Source organism: Aspergillus alliaceus (assembly GCF_009176365.1).
Source record: "Aspergillus alliaceus strain CBS 536.65 unplaced genomic scaffold BDW43scaffold_32, whole genome shotgun sequence".
Classification (NCBI taxonomy): domain Eukaryota; kingdom Fungi; phylum Ascomycota; class Eurotiomycetes; order Eurotiales; family Aspergillaceae; genus Aspergillus; species Aspergillus alliaceus.
In genome coordinates, this window is record NW_022474715.1 from 320,413 (window position 1) to 339,670 (window position 19,258).

At 47.4% G+C, this 19,258-nt stretch overlaps 6 protein-coding genes across 6 annotated transcripts; 4 read left to right on the top strand and 2 right to left on the bottom strand.

Moving 5' to 3' along the window:
• Nucleotides 1-16: 16 nt before the first annotated feature.
• BDW43DRAFT_320617 (uncharacterized protein) lies at nucleotides 17-4,191 on the bottom strand (the record flags this gene model as incomplete). The annotated part of the gene is made up of 2 exons (XM_032049110.1): nucleotides 17-4,103; nucleotides 4,159-4,191. 2 exons carry the CDS (start codon nucleotides 4,189-4,191, stop codon nucleotides 651-653), a joined length of 3,486 nt encoding a protein of 1,161 aa, XP_031898661.1. The 3' UTR covers nucleotides 17-650.
• A 1,471-nt stretch (nucleotides 4,192-5,662) lies between these two features.
• Nucleotides 5,663-6,055, top strand: BDW43DRAFT_312743 (uncharacterized protein; the record flags this gene model as incomplete). Its single annotated transcript, XM_032047422.1, has 2 exons — nucleotides 5,663-5,672; nucleotides 5,727-6,055. The coding sequence occupies 2 exons, from the start codon at nucleotides 5,663-5,665 to the stop codon at nucleotides 6,053-6,055; spliced, it is 339 nt and encodes a 112-aa protein (XP_031898662.1).
• A 452-nt stretch (nucleotides 6,056-6,507) lies between these two features.
• On the top strand, nucleotides 6,508-9,963 carry BDW43DRAFT_281733 (DNA ligase (ATP) CDC9). Its single transcript, XM_032042549.1, has 4 exons — nucleotides 6,508-6,825; nucleotides 6,939-8,769; nucleotides 8,837-9,067; nucleotides 9,133-9,963. The coding sequence occupies exons 1-4, from the start codon at nucleotides 6,566-6,568 to the stop codon at nucleotides 9,676-9,678; spliced, it is 2,868 nt and encodes a 955-aa protein (XP_031898663.1). The 5' UTR covers nucleotides 6,508-6,565; the 3' UTR covers nucleotides 9,679-9,963.
• A 427-nt stretch (nucleotides 9,964-10,390) lies between these two features.
• dppV (dipeptidyl peptidase DppV) lies at nucleotides 10,391-13,037 on the top strand (the record flags this gene model as incomplete). The annotated part of the gene is made up of 8 exons (XM_032045059.1): nucleotides 10,391-10,455; nucleotides 10,529-10,580; nucleotides 10,641-10,879; nucleotides 10,937-11,948; nucleotides 12,000-12,222; nucleotides 12,285-12,517; nucleotides 12,593-12,804; nucleotides 12,896-13,037. The coding sequence occupies 8 exons, from the start codon at nucleotides 10,391-10,393 to the stop codon at nucleotides 13,035-13,037; spliced, it is 2,178 nt and encodes a 725-aa protein (XP_031898664.1).
• Nucleotides 13,038-13,199: 162 nt separating this feature from the next.
• vtc4 (putative vacuolar transporter chaperone (Vtc4)) lies at nucleotides 13,200-16,356 on the bottom strand. Its single transcript, XM_032038229.1, has 5 exons — nucleotides 16,212-16,356; nucleotides 15,685-16,147; nucleotides 15,332-15,577; nucleotides 13,970-15,281; nucleotides 13,200-13,920 (listed from the first exon to the last, which is right to left on the bottom strand). Exons 1-5 carry the CDS (start codon nucleotides 16,214-16,216, stop codon nucleotides 13,517-13,519), a joined length of 2,430 nt encoding a protein of 809 aa, XP_031898665.1. The 5' UTR covers nucleotides 16,217-16,356; the 3' UTR covers nucleotides 13,200-13,516.
• Nucleotides 16,357-16,880: 524 nt separating this feature from the next.
• Nucleotides 16,881-18,093, top strand: BDW43DRAFT_281754 (uncharacterized protein). The gene is made up of 4 exons (XM_032042550.1): nucleotides 16,881-17,015; nucleotides 17,079-17,521; nucleotides 17,630-17,733; nucleotides 17,831-18,093. The coding sequence occupies exons 2-3, from the start codon at nucleotides 17,340-17,342 to the stop codon at nucleotides 17,676-17,678; spliced, it is 231 nt and encodes a 76-aa protein (XP_031898666.1). The 5' UTR covers nucleotides 16,881-17,015; nucleotides 17,079-17,339; the 3' UTR covers nucleotides 17,679-17,733; nucleotides 17,831-18,093.
• The last annotated feature ends 1,165 nt before the right edge of the window (nucleotides 18,094-19,258 follow it).

Here is a 19,258-nt window from a genome sequence, read left to right on the forward strand (position 1 = left end):
CTTAGTCGTAAAATTTGCCTGAGTCGTTACTACAGGCATTGTAGCGCCGTTCTACCCCATTCGCCGTTCTATGCATGCAGTATACTTGTACTACTAAGTACCTCTTATAAATTACTAGGGCATATTTACACCGTCTACACTTGTCACTAGAGCACGAATTTGTTAGGAGTGAAAATGGCATGACTAAAGAGACCAGCAGGGCACTTATTGTTATAGCTCTCTATGAGTCGAGACCTTTTATAACATAGGGCTTGGTTTCACAGTCCTCATACTACCTCAGTGTCGCTCCACACAACCAAGAGACCCCTTTGTCAGCAAGCCTTCTTTGTATGTACCTATATTAGGCAATTACTCCTTTCGTCTCTACTTTACTATCTTGAACATTGCTTTAAACCAAGTTTTTATGACGTGAGAAATGAGCCCTGATATTATGGAGACATGGGGATACCATTAACTGTTGAACCTCTATTCTGGTCGCATACTAAGAACGACATATCGGCTTCTGTGGCATGGGTAATGAGTACTTCTAGATCACTATGCAGACATTCCACGGGTGATAAAACATCATTCAATCGTTATTTCTTTTAGGGATATATTCTCTAGATTTGTCTATGCAGGAGTCCCCGTGTCCCATTTGCTGAGTGATACATTCAAAACGCCAACGCCGCAAACTTCAGTTTCTTGCCTGGGGATGACCATGTTTCCAAGGGGTTCTCGTATACTTCACTTATCATGGGGCTAGTACGTGCTTTCTCCCGAGGTGTGATATCAAGCACCTGCACCTTTTGCTGTTGGAAGATAAAACAGGTCAAATCGGCATTCCAGGTTTCCATTGCCTCGATTGCGTTGTTGACCGAGTCGATTTCCGAGCGGAGGGAAGCCGGGATTTCTTTATTGGAAGCCGAGTGGAAGTAATAATCTGGACCTGCGAAACGAGCTATCCAAGCAGCAAGGAACTCACAGATCTGATCACCCATAAACAAAGGAAGACGGACGTGAGTGAGGAGAGTTATGAACAGGGAAATCAGAGCTCGCCAGAGACTATGGTGTGGCGTGAATGCGCGTGCACCTGAGGAACCCCCTGTTGTGATCAGCGATAGGGATTGCGAGAGCCCCAGGGACAGGGAAAAGGGTATATCTGTGTGTTTCTCAGTAGACCGGCTCTTGGCTCGTCTCTGAATGGCTTTTTCGGCATCTTGGCGGACTGTTTCCCATACGCGGCGGTATAGGCGTTCCCATCGGGGGAATTCCTTTTCGATTCGAGTGGCCATGAAATCGCCGGTGCTCTTGCACATGCTCTCCACGGCTAGGCAGGCAGTTGTTGTTACGTATATTTCTTCTTGAAAGGCGAACTCGTCGTCTGGTCTGTTTTGGAGTGTCTTAATTGAGGATTGGGGTGTTTCCCCTGTCATGAGAGCTGTTGATGAGGAGCTGCTATTGAAAGGTGAGGGAAAGCTGATTCTCGCGGCTACTGAAGGCCACACTTCATTGATGATGGGCAAGAAGCTGTTCTCATGCCCTGAGAGGATCGGTGATACCTGGATTAGGATAGAGAGCAATGACCGACGAAGGTAAGGTGACGGAGAGGAGAGGTGCGAAGGGATAGATTGTATGATATGTAACAAGAGGTTATGTGGCTTGCTCAGAGGCTTTTCTTGGTCATCTGGTTCGTCAGGAGGAGGTAATGGCTCATCTGATTCTGCTTCTACCTTTTTCAAGAGCGCATCAATATCCTCTTCAGGTTCAGTAGGCTTATCAGGCTTTGTTGTCCACGGCCGTTCTGGGTGCGAGACGTGCTCGTCAGCTTCAGGAAACTCGTCCATATGCTTGGCACGTTTCGCTCTTCGATTAGCCAGGTCCTCGGCAAGAGTAGAAATCTGCAGCCTTTTATATTGCTTCTTGCGATGTCCAACTCTTTCGCTATCCTTGCCATCGTCTATTGCCAGGAAAGCCGGGCTTTTGGTCCCTTCTTCGACAATAGCGGTCAAAGTTTTGAACATCATCTCAACAAGTTTCGGATACCCATGGTACATGTCTAATATTCCGAATATTGAGTCCACCAGGTCGTCGAGATAAGGAATCAACCGTACACCGCACAGCTTGACCATCATGAACAACACCTGTGGCGGATATGGTGAGACATCGAAAGTATTTAATTTCAATGCCACTGAGTTCACAAGGTAGTCAACATTTTCAATAATCATAATGCTCGTGTTTTCATAAGCGCAGGCTTCTGTCAGTAGATTAAGACAGATCATGGCATGCCTTTGAAGGTTCTGGTTTGGTGATGATAGAAGCTGGAGAACAGGGTATAACGCTTCCATCAGTTCTGGTCGGAATGATTTGTTAAGCTGTTGAGCTTGCAGTGCGACTACTTCTAGAGCAAGAGCTGAGATCCTCCAGTCTTTAGACTCGTCGGGAAGCGATTCGCTTAATATTGGCAATGAAATATAATACAGCTCCTCAATCATATTGGCCCTAGTGGAATACAGCGATGCAGGGTCGATCAGGTCGGATGAAATGAATTCATCAAAAGTGGTAAGCTGGGCACCGCTCTTAAGGCATTCCAATGCCAACCAGAAGGGTGCAATCATTGAATTGCCTGTCTCTTGGTGAACTCGGTTAATGACCAAGCGCGTAATGTCACTTCCAGATCCGGAGCTATTAAGCCTGAATATCATGGATCGAAGGTCTTTGAGGGTTTGCTGTTGACTCCGATGTTCTAGAATAACAGGAGGAAAGGACTCTGACTGGTGTCCATGGTGAAGCACTTCTAATGTTTGACTCGACGTTTCAGGGTTCAAAGGCTGAAGTGCATTAGTTGAATGGTTGATAGCGGCAAAAACGCTGTCACATAGTCCTGATGCAAGCCCAGTAGTGAGTATATCAGACCCCGATTGTATCTGAGATAATATATGAAACGCGGTCGATATCTGTTTGAGTGCCCATTGTTTTGACGTTTCGTCATTGCTTTGCATGGTTCTTGGGAAAGCAGTGATCCATGCATGCAATGAATTTTTAAGAGAGTCTAGCACCTCAGTATAAGTGGTGGCAAGGTGCATAAGAGTCGAGTATGCATTGTTAGGTGATTGGTCATCTCCAGTATCAGATAACACGACCATAGTTTCAACCACGAGGGGAAGTGACTCTTGTAACGTGCTTCGACAATCTTCTACGACCATTGAACATAAGTCCAACAGCGCCGCTTGTACTTCAGGTCTATCATGCCGCCTGACCTGGATAATATTTGCAAGCGCAAGCTTGATTTGTGTAGCCGTGGCTTTTAACCAAGATTCATCAAGTGCAAGACCATCATCGCTTTTCTGGGTCTGAGTGGGCTTTTCTTCTGCAATACTTGCTACCTGATCATTTAGGACCATTTCAATCATGTGTGTGAGGACCTTGACGCATGCAGAAAGCAGCTTGTAAGACCGTCGTACTTGGATTGTTGGCTTGATGACTTTAGTGAGCGTCGAGACAGTCCTTGGCATTATGCTCGCCAGTACCACCCGATCTGTGATGCGACAGTAAAGAGCTTGGAGGGCCTTTGCCGCAGAAACGCAGAGGTCATCAGATGTACTATCTGCTATCCCTTCTAGCAAGACATACACAGTTTGGTCGACAACAGTCGCTGTGCCGATCTCATTGTAAATTGTCCTTTGCGCCACAGGCCCCTCCATTACATCAAAGATTGCTGAAAGGCAGTCGAAGCCAGCAATAGATAATTCCGCTGGTTTGGTCTGTGTTTGCTGATTGCCGAGGGTCTTACTTGGAGGACCCCCGACAATTAACGTGAGCAATATCATAAGCTGCTTGCCCATTTGCGGTGATAAGCGTTCTCGCCATCCGTTAGCAATCAATATCCGCAAGCAATTGACAGCCAATTCCAAGCAATTAGCCGGAACTCTCTGAGTCTCATTGAATATATGAGACAGCGGAAAGAATGCATATTCTGCTAGCTTCTCGTCTAGTGCACCTTTGCTTGAGAGTTCATTCAGGACATCATGCACTGGCTGAAGAACCCGGAAAACATCGTTCGAGGACGACTGGTGGCCACGGTAGCTAAGACCGACTGAGCTGAGCTCAACGCATGGCTCCCGAAGCTTTGGAATTCATTAGCTAAATTAGTGTATAGAACTTGTATGATGCATGTTGTACCTTTTTAAACGCTTCCTGCCGTGAGTACTCCATTATACCTATACCCGCACTGAAATGTTGAGATCTAGAAATGTGGCTCTACGGACTTTCCATCCGGCTTGTTAATAGTACATTAACACTTGGAGTCTGCCGAGATATTTAATATGAGTACATAAAAGCAGCAAGATGGAGCGTCACATCCATTGTTCTCCGCCCCACATTTTCCTGCCGATATTATTTATAGGGCGGTGTGATACATGTTTGTATTGTTTGTATTGTTGTACTTTTTGGCGATGAGGTTAGAATACTTGAGAATTCATCAACCATGTTCACCGCTAAATCAATTGAGAAGGAGATCCTGGCTTTGCAAGCAAACTTTGTTGTACAGATAATTTTTCAATAGCGACAAGGCTATAGCCATGCTAAAATAACAGCGAAGATGAAGCCAACCGTCAACTTAACTTCAGCTTCAATCGATTAGATATGAAAGTTACGAGGAAAATATACGGAATTTTCAAGTCCTAGTTGGCTATCTCATTTCTAGACCCTATTCTTTGACTAAGGATCTCAATACTTTATTGGTATACAACGCAGAATCTTATAGCATAGTCTCAACCCGTCTAAACAGACTTCCAAGTGTCAGTCAATTTCATTTCATTCAGGCATCCAGATATGACACTAATATCATTGGCATATCACTGTCCCTGAAAACTACAATGGAACCGGAACTGGTGGTTGCTCACTTGCTTCAGTCAAAGATCTGAGCCCAGTAGATCTGCGTATAGTTCGAGATGTTCGGATCATTTCCGCCCCCAGATCCCAGATCCCAGATCCCTGCTTTCTGGGGTCACTGAGTACTCTCAGCAGTGCTCCTGATTCATCAACTCCGCTGAATTTAGGTTATGGGCTGACTCAGCCCTTGCCCCTAATATCGTCTGGAGAAAGCCGTCATATCCTACCGTTAAGGACCAGATTGTTAACCATTCACCAAGATATAAGTATATTATAAACCGCGAACTTTCACAAATGTGCAGTTTCTATTTATCCTGGCTTTATTTCTTCGTCCTGCCCCACAGAGCTTGTGCTAGAGTAAGACATTGCTACCCATCAAGGTAAATACTTCATGAATGAGGCACTAGCTATAGGGCTGCAGATGTCCGGAATACCATCACCCTGGACAGTAATCAAGTGTAAGTATCACTAGCGAGCACTAGTGGTACTTAGCCTACATGTGCAGGTCATCTCCACTTCACTATTTCGGTGTATACGTAGTCAGACCTTCTCTCCGACATCATATCAGAGATTTTCGATCACGTTGGTGAAATCGCTATGTATAGCTTTGCCGCGCTTTGCAACGATTGGTTGACTCCGGAGATTCTACGTCAAGTAAGGGATTGTTATACTCGTTTTCCTTTAGAGGAGCTTAGAGCTCTAAGGGAGAAAAGGACAGTGAAGGCCTTTCCTCAAGAATTACCTACATCAATTGTCTGAATCCTATATTAAGCAACATTCTCTACCTGATCAGATGTTTTTCTGTATGTTCTCGATTCCTTAATCCAATTAGAAGCTTGGTCGAAGGCTAATTATAGGCTCCATCATCTCCAAGGTCCTCTACAAGGACCTCCAACGGCGTAAAGTTGAGGAAGTCCCAGAGGGGCTTTCCCGTGCTACCATCCGGAATTCTTTCCACAGCCATGACCTGAAGATCAGGTCACTTTACACATGGTCCCGTATCATGGATAGTTCCTCAGTGGGCCCAAACAGCACAAAATCCTCATCGCTGAATCCTAAGTCGAATGACACCATTGCCTTTACTCTTACCAGTCTTAAGGACGGCATTGGCGCAGTCATAGAAGTAGGTCTACGATTGGAGATCGTGTCTCTGGACGATTCAGGGTCGGTGGGTGGGCGAAGATAGGTGGGCCGCGGAGCCCTGCTCTTGAGCGAATACTTGGACTGTTGGAGAACTGAGAAGGGGAGAGGTGTCCGTCGTTGGGAAGTACAGGAGTGGAGTTGATATGACAGTCTTAATGAGGATAGGAAACCCCAAAGGGAATAATGTTATTGAAATATATACTTTAGCTTCTTCTATCCCCTTCCCATTATACAAAATAACGGCCATAAAACATTTGCTTAGTAGAAACAGAGATTTATAATATATCCAATAAGCAGTTCTTACAAATAGCACTTATATATACTATTAAACATTTCGGGGAAACCATACTTCTGTGCTAAAATACAAATCTCTAATATCACGCCATGTGATCTTATCTTATCGGCACGTGTCGTTTTCGCGTCTAATTTAGTTGCACGCGTTCCGCGCAAGGCAGCCTACTTGATTGCCTAGAACAGTTCAACTTTCGACCTTAGAACCCATTCTCCTCGTATTCTCAAATGTCTCCTTGATGCCTACGTGAAGACGACGTCTATGTTCGCTCGTCGCAGACCTACGGTTGTTGCGCTCCTCCAGAGACCCAATTCCCTCACACCCGCATTGCTACGCCTCCATTTAACCACCTGTCGCGCGCGTACCCCACAATACGGAATTGGCCCGATATTTACATTTCTTTCTCGAAGCCAATCTAATACTTATCGACCACGGACAAATCTCTCTACACTAGCTCATCTTCATCCGTTTGCGCTTTCCAGGATGGCAGACCCTAAGGGCCGGAAACAAGCCACGCTGGGGTATGTTCGTAATTCCCAGTTGACTCTCGGGTGCGTCTTGAGTGACTGGCCCGGGTGAAGCTATCAATGTGGGGGTAATTTGTATCGCTGACTGATATAATTTTGGTATATAGGCGTTTCTTCGGCTCGAATGCGGACCCGAAAGAGGCACCCAAGAAGCAAACTACGTTGTCTTTCTCTGGCAAGAAAGAAAAGACACAGAAAGCTGCCGCGAAGCCAGATACCACGCACGAATCGTCAACTGTAGATGAGAATAGTTCTAATGGGGTTCAAAACGGAGACGCTAGCAAAGGGGACGCCGTCGAGACGAAGTCGGAGCCGACGCAGAAGAATGGACACAGCGATTCTAAAGATCTGAAAAGAAAAGAGAGCGAGGAAGAAGATAGTGATGGTGATGTTCAGCCTGCGCAGAAAAGGAGGCGGAGGAGCTCGCGAAACGGGGAAGGGACTCCTTCGCCGAAGAAGAAGTCTAATACACCGTCTCCTAAACGCTCGAAGGCCAGCAAAGAAGTTCAGCCCCAAAAGACAGAACAACCGGCGGCTGTGAAGAACGCGTCGGAAGAAGAAACTCCCGAGGAAGACAAGTCCGAGGACGAAGCGATGTCTGCTAGTGAAGACGAGGAAAAACCGGAAGTGATGAAGAAAACCATGGAAAAAGTACAGGCTACATTGAAAGCGAGCGGAGATGAGCCGTATCCAGACTGGAAGCCTGGTACTCCTGTTCCATATGCGGCATTGTGTACGACTTTTTCACTTATTGAGATGACCACCAAACGATTGGTGATACTTGCCCATTGCTCCCTGTTTCTTCGCCAAGTTCTTCGGTTGACGCCTGAAGATCTTCTTCCGACAGTCCAGCTTATGATAAACAAGTTAGCTGCCGACTATGCCGGCATTGAATTAGGAATTGGCGAGTCTCTGATCATGAAGGCTATTGGCGAATGTACCGGCCGCAGCCTGGCCGTCATCAAGGCAGATCAACATGAAATTGGAGACCTGGGCTTGGTGGCCGCTAAGAGTCGGTCGAACCAGCCTACTATGTTCAAACCAAAGGCACTGACAGTTCGGGGTGTCCACGAGGGTCTTCTTGGCATTGCCAAAGTGCAGGGCCATGGTTCTCAAGACAAGAAAATTTCCGGTATTAAGAAGCTCCTTTCTGCGGCCGACCCAGAAACGGCAGGAAAGGGCAGCAAGGGCGTGGACATCACCAAGGACAAGGGTGGCCCTAGCGAGGCCAAGTATATTGTTCGATTTTTGGAGGGAAAATTGAGACTGGGATTGGCTGAAAGAACCGTTCTTGTTGCTCTTGCTCAAGCAGTGGTGACCCATGAATCCGCCTGCAAGGGAGAGAAAGCGCCTTCCCCTGAGAAGTTGGCTGAGGGTGAGGCTATCCTGAAGACGGTATACAGTGAACTACCCGCTTATGAGATAATCATTCCTGCTATGCTTGAGAATGGTCTGTTCAAGTTACATGAAGCCTGCAAGCTACAGCCTGGTATCCCTATCAAGCCTATGCTTGCTAAACCGACCAAATCTATCACCGAAGTGCTCGACCGATTCGAAGGAAAGGAATTCACGTGCGAGTATAAATACGACGGAGAGAGGGCACAGATCCACTATGTTGCGCCGGATGCAGCCCACAATTATCCGCAAGCACAACATACACTACAAAAGGATGCTAAAGGTCTTACTGCGATTTTCTCTCGTAACTCGGAAGACCTCTCGAAGAAGTACCCTGATGTGTTGGCTAAGCTTGATAGTTGGATTAAAGATGGTGTGAAGAGCTTTGTGTTGGACTGCGAGACCGTCGCCTGGGATACGGTTAACAAGAAGGTTTTACCATTCCAACAGTTGATGACTCGTAAACGGAAAGATGTCAAGGCGGAAGACGTTAAGGTCAAAGTCTGTGTATTTGCTTTTGACCTTTTGTTTCTAAATGGAGAGGTAATGCTGATAAATCTCTTTTCTCTTCCTATGTGCTGCTGCTGACTTAAGCTATTCGGAGCTATAGCCTACGGTGAAAAAGTCACTCCGCGACCGCCGAGAACTCTTACATGAATCGTTCCAGGTTAACGAAGGTGAGTTCCAGTTTGCACAGTTCGGCAATACCAATGTGTTGGACGAAATCCAGACATTGCTGGACGACAGTGTCAAAGCGTCGTGCGAAGGTCTGATGGTCAAGATGCTGGACACGGAGGAAAGTGGCTACGAGCCCAGCAAGCGGAGTCGCAACTGGCTTAAGGTATGTAGCCTGAGTTTATGTGCTTCTGTAGAATTTTTTTGTCTAGTACCTAACTGTGGATTTAGGTCAAGAAAGACTACCTGAGTGGTGTTGGCGACTCGCTTGACCTTGTCGTTCTCGGTGCATACTACGGGCGAGGCAAGCGTACATCCGTTTATGGTGCTTTCCTTCTGGCTGCATACAACGCAAATAGCCAAACTTACGAGTCAATCTGCAACATTGGTACCGGGTTTTCCGAAGCCAATCTGGAAGACCTTCACAAGGAACTGTCTCCCCTCGTCATTGATCGACCCAAGCCGTTTTACACCCACTCGACGATCCCTAAGGACCAACCCGATGTATGGTTTGAGCCACGGTTGGTCTGGGAAGTGAAGACCGCCGATTTGACTCTTAGTCCGCGCTATCAAGCCGCGGCCGATGAGTTCGTGGGTACGACGGGAGGCGGAAAAGGTGTTTCTCTCCGATTCCCACGTTTTATCAAATCACGCGAGGATAAGAAGCCGGAGCAGGCGACAACGACCCGGCAAGTGGCCGAAATGTACCGCAAACAAGAGGCTGTCGCCAAGGAAAACGCGGGCAAGAAGGGTGTGGATGATGATTTTGAATATTAGCTCGTGTTCCTGCATCTCTAATCATTAGTGTGGAGTTCATGCATGAGGGGTAAAGTTTTTGTTATTATTCTTGTTCTTCTGGAGATGATTGCCCTGTACTATACTAAGGTGTTCTATGATCTACTATTTGGGGCATGTTATGTTTGTTTTGATCCTGATCGCGTCATGAATGAAAGTCACGCCATCCTGGCTGGCATCGGATGATTGGTATTTTCCGCTGGACATTTTGATATTACGCCAAGAGGGGATTTTAATATAAACCAGTCGGTGAGATGCTGATAGCGCAAATTGTCGCGATGATCACCAAATCACTGGCCCGCTTATCAACGGCGGAAGTAACCGATAAGACGGAAGGCTTGAACTGAGTTAAAAGGTCCGGAACGAGCCTTGGCATGTAACCCAAGAAATGGGGAAGGGACCAACCATGTGACCGGGGTGGAGAACCCCATTCCGTTAGCTCCTCCGACAGCCTGTTTATCACGGTACTAAACTACTAATGATTATGCGGCTTTGTTACAAATGTTGATGATAGAGCCTCTCCATGCCGATTGGGCAGGTTCCGACTCGCGAAATGCGGAGTCGTTCCGTGTAATTTATCTCTATAAATTCACTATGTTGTCACCCCCTCGCTTCTTCATTTCTATCCCTCCAGCACCCTTCAATCCGTTGCGGAGATTCGTATCGTAGATACGATATCGAACTCGTACTCAAAATGGGGGCTCTTCGGTGGCTCTCCCTTGTCGCTACTGCGTCGACGGCACTGGCCCTCACTCCAGAGTAAGTCTCACTTACCCAACGTTTCACACAAAACCCCTCAATGGGAGTTTTGTTTGCTAACAAAACTTGACAGAGGAATGATCAGCGCTCCACGGAGGTCGGAAGCAATCCCCAATCCTTCTGGGGTAAGCATGGACTTGGATTTGGGAGCACCGTGATGACAAATACTGACATAATATGCTTAGGATGTCGCGGTGTTCTCGCAATCGCAGTACTCTTTCAAGACCCATAAGACTACCTCTCAATGGAATGTCCTGGACCTGAAATCCGGTGACATCAAGCTTCTGACGAACGATAGCAATGTCTCTGAGATAGTCTGGCTGGGTTCTGATGACTCAACACTTCTCTATGTCAACGGCACCAATGCCGACATTCCAGGTGGTGTAGAGTTGTGGGTGTCAGATATCTCCGATTTCACCAATGGGTATGTGGAACCTTCTCTCCGTAATTCGATTAAATAGATAGCTGACCAAAAGCATAGGTACAAAGCAGCGTCACTGCCAGCGTCGTTTTCTGGCTTCAAGGTGGTCACAACAGATTCCGGTGATGTGCAATACATTGCATACGCTGAATCGTACGCAAATGGCACGGCCTACAATGAAGAGCTAGCAGAGAAGCCTCTAAGCTCTGCTCGCATCTATGACAGCCTCTACGTTCGCCACTGGGACTACTACCTCACGACCCGATTCAATGCAGTATTTTCTGGCACTTTGAAGAAGTCCGAGGGCAATGGAAAGGCTACCTACAAGGCCGACGGAGGCCTCAAGAACCTTGTCTCTCCCGTTAGAAATGCGGAGAGCCCTTACCCACCTTTCGGTGGCTCCTCTGACTATGACCTCTCCCCTGACGGCAAGTGGGTTGCTTTCAAGAGCAAGGCACATGATGTTCCCCGAGCCAACTATACTACTGCGTATATCTTCCTTGTCCCCCATGATGGTTCGAAGACTGCTGTCCCAATCAATGGACCACACAGCCCCGGAACCCCCGAGGGCGTCAAGGGAGATGCTGGAAGCCCGGTGTTCTCCCCGGACAGCAAGAGAATTGCGTACTGGCAAATGAAGGATGAGTCCTACGAGGCTGACCATCGTACCTTGTATGTGTACACTCTGGACTCGAAGGATACTATTCCTTCTCTTGCAGGAGACTGGGACCGGTCCCTGGATGCCATCAAATGGGCAGATGATGACAACCTCGTCATCGGGGTTGAAGACGCTGGACGCTCTCGGTTGTTCTCCATCCCAGCAGACGCCGGTGATGACTACACGCCTAAGAACTTCACAGATGGCGGTGTCGTATCTGCTTACTATCAGTTGCCGGATTCAACTTACCTGGTTACTTCGGCCGCTATTTGGACCAGCTGGAATGTCTACATCGCTAGCCCTGAGAAGGGTGTGATTAAGACCTTGGCTACTGCCAACGAGATCGACCCTGCGCTGAAAGGCCTTGGTCCTCATATAGTTGATGAATTCTACTTCGAGGGTGAATGGACTGATGTACGTGTGCCGAACCCAATCATTTTAAGGCCTCGCTAATGACCATCCTAGATTCAAGCCTGGATCATCTATCCCGAGAACTTTGACAAGAGCAAGACCTATCCCCTACTTTACTATATCCACGGTGGCCCTCAGAGCTCGTGGCTCGACTCCTGGAGCACCCGCTGGAACCCCAAGGTGTTCGCCGATCAGGGATACGTAGTTGTTGCACCGAACCCAACTGGAAGCAGTGGCTTCGGCGACGAGCTCCAGGATGCCATCCAGAACAACTGGGGTATGATTGAGTCAAAGCCCTTCAGACGTCAGGAACCAATTCGTGCTAACAAAATCCTATAGGAGGCTCACCATATGAGGATCTCGTCAAGGGCTGGGAATACGTCGACGAGCACTTTGACTTCATCGACACCAATAACGGTGTCGCGGCAGGTGCCAGTTACGGCGGATTCATGATCAACTGGATCCAGGGCAGTGATTTGGGCCGCAAGTTCAAGGCTCTGGTCAGCCATGACGGTACATTCGTCGCGGATGCCAAAATCTCGACCGAAGAGTTGTGGTTCATGCAACACGAGGTGAGCCAACTTATCTCATTGCCCTACCATCCCCTCAGCAAGCATAGAGATGTGTCCATACTAACAGAACCGAAGTTTAACGGTACCTTCTGGGACAACCGCGATAACTACCGTCGCTGGGACCCCTCCGCTCCCGAGCGTATCCTCAAATTCAGCACGCCCCAGCTCATCATCCACAACGACCTAGATTACCGTCTCCCCGTCGCAGAGGGTCTATCCCTATTCAATGTCCTCCAGGAACGCGGCGTTCCCAGCCGATTCCTAAACTTCCCCAATGAGAACCACTGGTATGTCTTACCTACGCACTATCTAAGACCTTTCGTTCTTTTAAATACCACACAAGACCATGGCCGGAGAACATACTAACGAAGAAAACAGGGTCACCAACAAAGAGAACAGCCTCGTCTGGCACCAACAGGTCCTAGGCTGGCTGAACAAGTATTCCGGCATAGAAGCCTCCAGCAAGAGTGCCGTCAGCCTGAAAGATACTGTGATCCCCGTTGTGAACTACAACCCGTGAGTATAATAAATACCCACTCCACTTTATTGTCTATTATGATTGGAATGTCGGACATAATATGATGTTACGGTTTAATTCTGCATTGTCCTTTTTCTTGTAAACGTATATTCTGTAAAAATCTCCACTGGAACTAATTCTAAGACTGGTAGCATGTTCCAGGGTGAATTCCAGATAAAACACCAAGAAAACGCGAGAGATGAATTATAAGTGTGAGAAACGTATTCACTGGATTGTCACTATCACCGATCACTATCACGCCACTATCCACGGACCAAACGATCATAATCATGCTTTTATACAGTACAGTCCTTTCCACAAACTGAGGTATCCATGAGTGCTCATCAGCTTCGAATTTCAACCGCAATATAAACAAGCAAGTTCGGTGCCAATTTGGCTCGTATGAATAATCCAAAGGGCCAACTAAACGATAAAAACAAGCCAGTAGAGGTTTAAAAAAAGAAAGAAAGAAACAGGTGAGATCACAATTCTCCAGAGTCAGAACCTCGACCGTTGCCTGGGTGATCGTGATCGTCTGAGGTAAATCCTGCCTCTCGGGCTCGTAGACCGAAGTTTACCATTAGGATGATTACGAGACCTAGGCCCACGACTGTGGGGCCCCATTTCTCGTAGTAGACTCGCTTGACGTCGCGGCGCTTGCGTATCTTGTCTACGCGCCAGATGTAGAGGACGAGGCTGTAGACGAGGGCTAGGGCAGCTAGGATGGTGAATGCCCAGGAGGATGCGAAGGTGATGTAGTCGTTGCCGAAGTTTAGGAGGGTGGCTGCAATGGTACCCAGGAGGATGGAGAATTCGAGCCATGATAGGAAAGTTCGTTCAGCGGCGAAGTAGACCTTGGGTTCGACACGGACTGGAACATGGATACCTTGGATACGTTAGATATGTGGATATGATGATTTATCATGTGAACTTACGTTTTCCCTTAGGAGCGATAAATCGCTGAACCGTCCGTCGATTTCCCATTACGGCAATTCCTCTCTGTTCTGGGGCTGGCAGATTGGTTGGTCTCGGTCGGGGAACGAGGGCCAGAAGCCCAGTGACTATAGCATTCCCAGCTTGCTGCGCGTAGAATTTGGCCAACTGTCGGTAATAGTACGATCCGCCAACTCGTCGAGCCTCTTCCAGTTCGTCCGAATCAATAGACTCTTCGTCCGAGTCATACAATGGGTAGTCTTCGTCTCCAGGAAGTGGTTGGGCCGCGATACGTTCCTCTATATCTAAAGCATTACCGTCTGTATCTGCGAACAGATCGTCCCGGACAATCCCGTTGTCTGCGCGTTGAGCTCTCCTGTCGCCAGTTTGAGCTTCATCCAGGTCGTCATCGTCCGAGTCATACTCGTCTTCTGGAGTCTCAGTGGCTGATAGTGAAGTACTGGCCAGAGGCCGTTCAATACCAAACCGACGCGTGGCGGGCTTTCGAATATCCACGTCCATTTGTGGCATCCAGAACGGAAGGAGATGGATGCGCTCGGGGAAAAGGGTCGCTGTCCCGTGGATGAACTTGCTGAATTTGGGAACCGCTTCTACTAGGTGACTAGCAGTCAAGTCCCTGATCCACTGAGGTGGCTCTTGGCCGGCTTGGGTCTGGAGCTTCACCTCTAGGACAGCATAAGGAAACCGTTCCACGTCTTCTGCAGGAAGCTGCGCGAAGGGGAAATCGACACCTATATCCATTCGACGCCAGTTGTCCCCGGCTCTCCGGCGACCGTCCATGTTATCTTCACGGACCATAGTCAATTCTGTGTCGAGAGATATACGGACCCTGGCGTCGCCAGGCAGCTGGAAAGCAGTCCGATGATAGAAGGTTCGAGTGACAGGCTTTAGCTGGCGTGTGATGACCCGGTATTGGATCTCTCGGGCCAATTGCTCCAAGTTGTTAATTTCCTCCTCACTCTTTTTACCTTCCTTTCTCATCTTGTCGAAAATACTTTCCACTGTCAATTGACCGGACAGGTAGGCATTGACATTCTTTTCCTTAAGGGAGAAGCGTGCTTTGACCGACTTCTCTCCGGTCCAATCCTCGCGATGAGTCTTTCGCTCGACAAAGATCTGATCACTCTTCATGCCACCGTACCAACGTAATCTGATGGCTTCGGCTCCTTCCGTTTTCTTCAAACGACCTTGGTATAACTCCCATGTATCCGTGTTGTCATAGTAAATAGAGGAGATGGCAGTGTCCTCTTCCTCAAATTCCTTCTGCGGGTTGAAGACGAGTACCGGGAGGTGCTTCTTGGGTTAGTGCTATGCATTGAGGAAAGGCGAGTACGGCACCATACCTTAAGAATGACGAGCTTCAGCTCAGTGATATTATCTGGATGAACCCAGTATTTGGTTGTTTGGCGAACGAAATTCTGCTGCGTGCCACCAGCCGCAGAATCTCCCTTAACTGGGTTTCCTTTGGTCCGAACCAGATCATAGAGCTTGGACAACTTTACCACAAATGCGTCATAGTTATCTTTGAAAAAAGGCTTGGCTTTCAGTCGTGCCGCAAACACTGGTCTAAGATGCCAGCCTGTTTCTTTCTATCGGGAGATCAGCATGGGCTGTTGCGGCAGAAGTTGCCAAGACCAAACAGAAAAAAAAAAAAAAAAAGAGAGAAAAAAATTCACTGAAGGCGCAAAGAACGTACATCGTGTTTTTTAATGATCTTCTGAAAGCCCGTGTAGTTGAGTTGGGTAAACTTGGCCAAATCATGGACGTCGGCGATGATGTCACTCAAGACCTGCTCGAGGACCATGAAATCCTCATCGGACGGCGCGCGAATATTGGAACGGACGCTTTGACGGCGAGAGTTCGACGTGGTTTCCAGTCGAGAGATAACATCATTGACGTCCTGTTCGCTCGTCTGGATGCGACGTACGATTTCCTCGCTCTTTATGCGCTGGAAGTTAAAGACCTTGTCCAGTTCCCCTTCTAGCAACGATATGAAGTGTTTCTCGTCATCTTCTGTCCACGCTTTGCGATTATTTTTGGAGAACGTGGGGACCGGTTCGGCGACAAAGTCGGTCCTGAGGGCTCGTTTCAATTCGTCGTAGGCGATATAGTACCAGTAGTACTCCTTGATCAGCGACGACCGGAGATGCTCGCCGAACCTTGGGAAGTGGAGACTGTCAGCTAGGCAACGATAAAAGGCTTGGAACGAAGCTTCAATTTTACCTCATAATGGGCGAACTCGGGTTAGGATCGATGTATGTGACGGAGGAGAGATGAGTTGAGGTGGTCAAGTGGGGGAGGGATTGTTAGACGTGGGAAACGAGCATGATGAAGTGCGCGAGAAAGGGTAGAAGGAGGTCGGTAGCTAATGATATGGGGATCAATTCCGCTGCGAGTGGAGATTGACCCTAACTACTAGCATGTAGTTTTGCAGTGGCAAACGAGAAAAAAGAAAGAAAAGGAAAATTCACGCCAGCCCTTCCACTTCTGGAGTAGTCGAAGATGAACGATGCTACGATACAGGGAATGGAAAGATGCTTGTACCTCAGCATCACGGGCCTGGAGCGGAGCTCAATTCAGACTAGCTCGGTACAGTATTGACGTATTGCCAGAACGAGGCCCACTTTTCTTTCCCGCCCCATGCATTGACCACTCAAAACACTCCCGGCACCACGATACCTTAATAACCGACTGAACGGAACTAAGCCGGGATCGACTTAGTGAAGCACGTTCTGTCACCTCATTGCTTGTCCTTGCAATTACAGCCACTCACCTAAACATGTGCGTGACTAGTGGTGGAGCGTTGTGGTCTTAGTCCTAAATGTTTTCTAAGCTAATTATCTGGTCAAATTGACCATAAAGATTCCGCAGACTCGAACTCCAATCTAAGTAGGTAACCAGACCTCCCCTCCCTTGCCTATACGAGATGGATACTATGGAGCTATTGTACTGGGTAAAGAATACGTGGACTGTACTGACATGTACACTGTGTTCCTAAATTAAATTGTGCGCAGCGGGTGAAGCAAGGTAGCACCCATGAGTTTCCCTCCCTATGGTGAAAACTGTTTAATAGGCTGACAGCTTGTGCAGTCACATCATATATACAAGAAATGTTCCCTACAAAACTTTGATCAGCGGGCGTCATATGCCACTAGAGACAGAATGGATAAACCCCGGAAGAATCTCGCTGAGACGACTATCCTCTCCGGCAAAGCTTGCATGGGGATACCCCGAAATCAACAGAAAAGAAAAGAATAAAAGAAACCCCCCAAAAAAAGAAATTAAAGTCTGATCAAAAGCGGCTCACTGACCGAGACAATCCAGCCACAAACTCATGAAGTAATACGTATTATGACCCTGAGGGCTAGTCTAACAAACAAGCTGATACGTACTTGTCAACGGAAAGCTATCTGGAATCCACTCCGGTTGAAGGTCTGCGGGAAAAAGCCCCACACCATCAATTGTATGCGCCTCGACTGCAAGGGCCTGAAAGACAAAGTACTAGCGGCTGCTGCTGCTCTCCCTCTCATAATGTAAGTATCGTCTGACTTGCAACAAGGCACACGTGCAGTATTTCCCAATTAGGACGTCCCAGAGGTATCCAAAAATAATCCTCAAATGAGACATTGACACAATCACAGCGTCATATCATCCATACGACAAGCACAAGGGGGCAAGGGAAAAACTTAAGAAGGGCAGTATAAGCAAGGGTCCGAACTTGGGGCAAAGGTGACCAACATACGGAGTAAGTACTCCGTGCAACGAGTTCAAATAACAGGACTATTCCATATTGGAAAGGCCTTCATCTAGGGTCATCTATACAACTAACAACAATACCTAAGATTGTAATGAGGACCATTCTTGGGCCAAAGTTGGCCTTTTGTTTCGTTGGCGTGGATTGTCGCTTCAACACGCTTCCTCTCTAATCACCGCTCCTCAACAGTTGAACCATTCAAATCCGGCAAAGGATTGCATTAGCCTCCGTATCATGGTTCGCCAGTCCAAATTAAGCCTCTTTTGCTTAAGCATATCTGTACTAGCTCCTCTCTTGGCATCTAGGAATGGTCTTGTTCAAATGCCGAACTTGGAGTATCGTACTTTCCCCGAGGTTCATCACCTTGCATTTCATTTTTCATTCATATAAGCAGCGGGAGGTTTCCTACTGGTTCTACATAACCAACGGCCGTTTGACGGCAGGCAAATTCTCCTCTAGCTCCTAATATGTCAGTACGATATCCGTCTGTTGTATCAGATAACATCGTAATGGTAAAGCTGCAAGTGCGAAGGAACCCCTATAGAAACTAACACGACATGTCTCCTGCAATCACTACTACAGCGTATCATACGTACGTAAATTGAGTATAGATATACCTTATCAATCTTTAGATGCGAAGTAAGGGTCAAAGTCTTGAGGAGCTGGTCCCTATAAACGTGCTGCTTTGTGAAGCCATACCAGTGTTCTTCAACACTATTTCTCTAGTGGTTGAGTTTGACATATCCGCAAGCTAGTACATCAATAAAAAGATATGAGAAAGTTACTCGAAGCTCTTTCTAAAAAGGAATATTAAGATTAAGAAGAATAAACACTAATGACAGTACTCTAGAATGCTCAATGCTACTAGAAAGAATATGAGCACCAGCCGACGCAAGTCCTGTATCAAACAGACAAACCGATACCCGAGCTTGTTGTACAAGTTCACTCCCATCTCCGCGGCACTGACCCCCTGACTAAAATTATCCAAGTTACACGGGTCAACGGCCCGTTGAACTATTCTGGTCTCGTGGCCACGTCCCCTGTAGGCGGGTGTACAACAGGCATGTTCACACCGAGGAGTGGTCGGGACAGTACCTTTATTTCGCCATACCAACCTTACTTCCTCACGAGTTGTAATGCTTTCGATTAATATCACAGCCTAGATCTGGCGGGAGATCTGGGTATGTACCTATTCGGGATGTTAGATAAACCCAAGATAAAGGCTGTTCGGTGATTCATGTACCATGCTTCATTTTAGATTGACCATGATGTTTTGAACCTCCCTCAAGTTTGACCGCCATGACACTGACAATCACCTTCTCGCCTACTGAGGGGGTGTCCAGCCGTTGTATGTTGGCATAATTGCTTCTGTAGAGTCGCTTTCATTGGGGCTAAACTCGTCTTCAACTACGAGGACTATCATATCGTCGTCCTAAATGGCATCAGTGAATTGCATTCTATATGAGAGCAAGGTGTCTACAGAGAAGTCTTGAAGGTGACTCCTCTCCCATCGGAA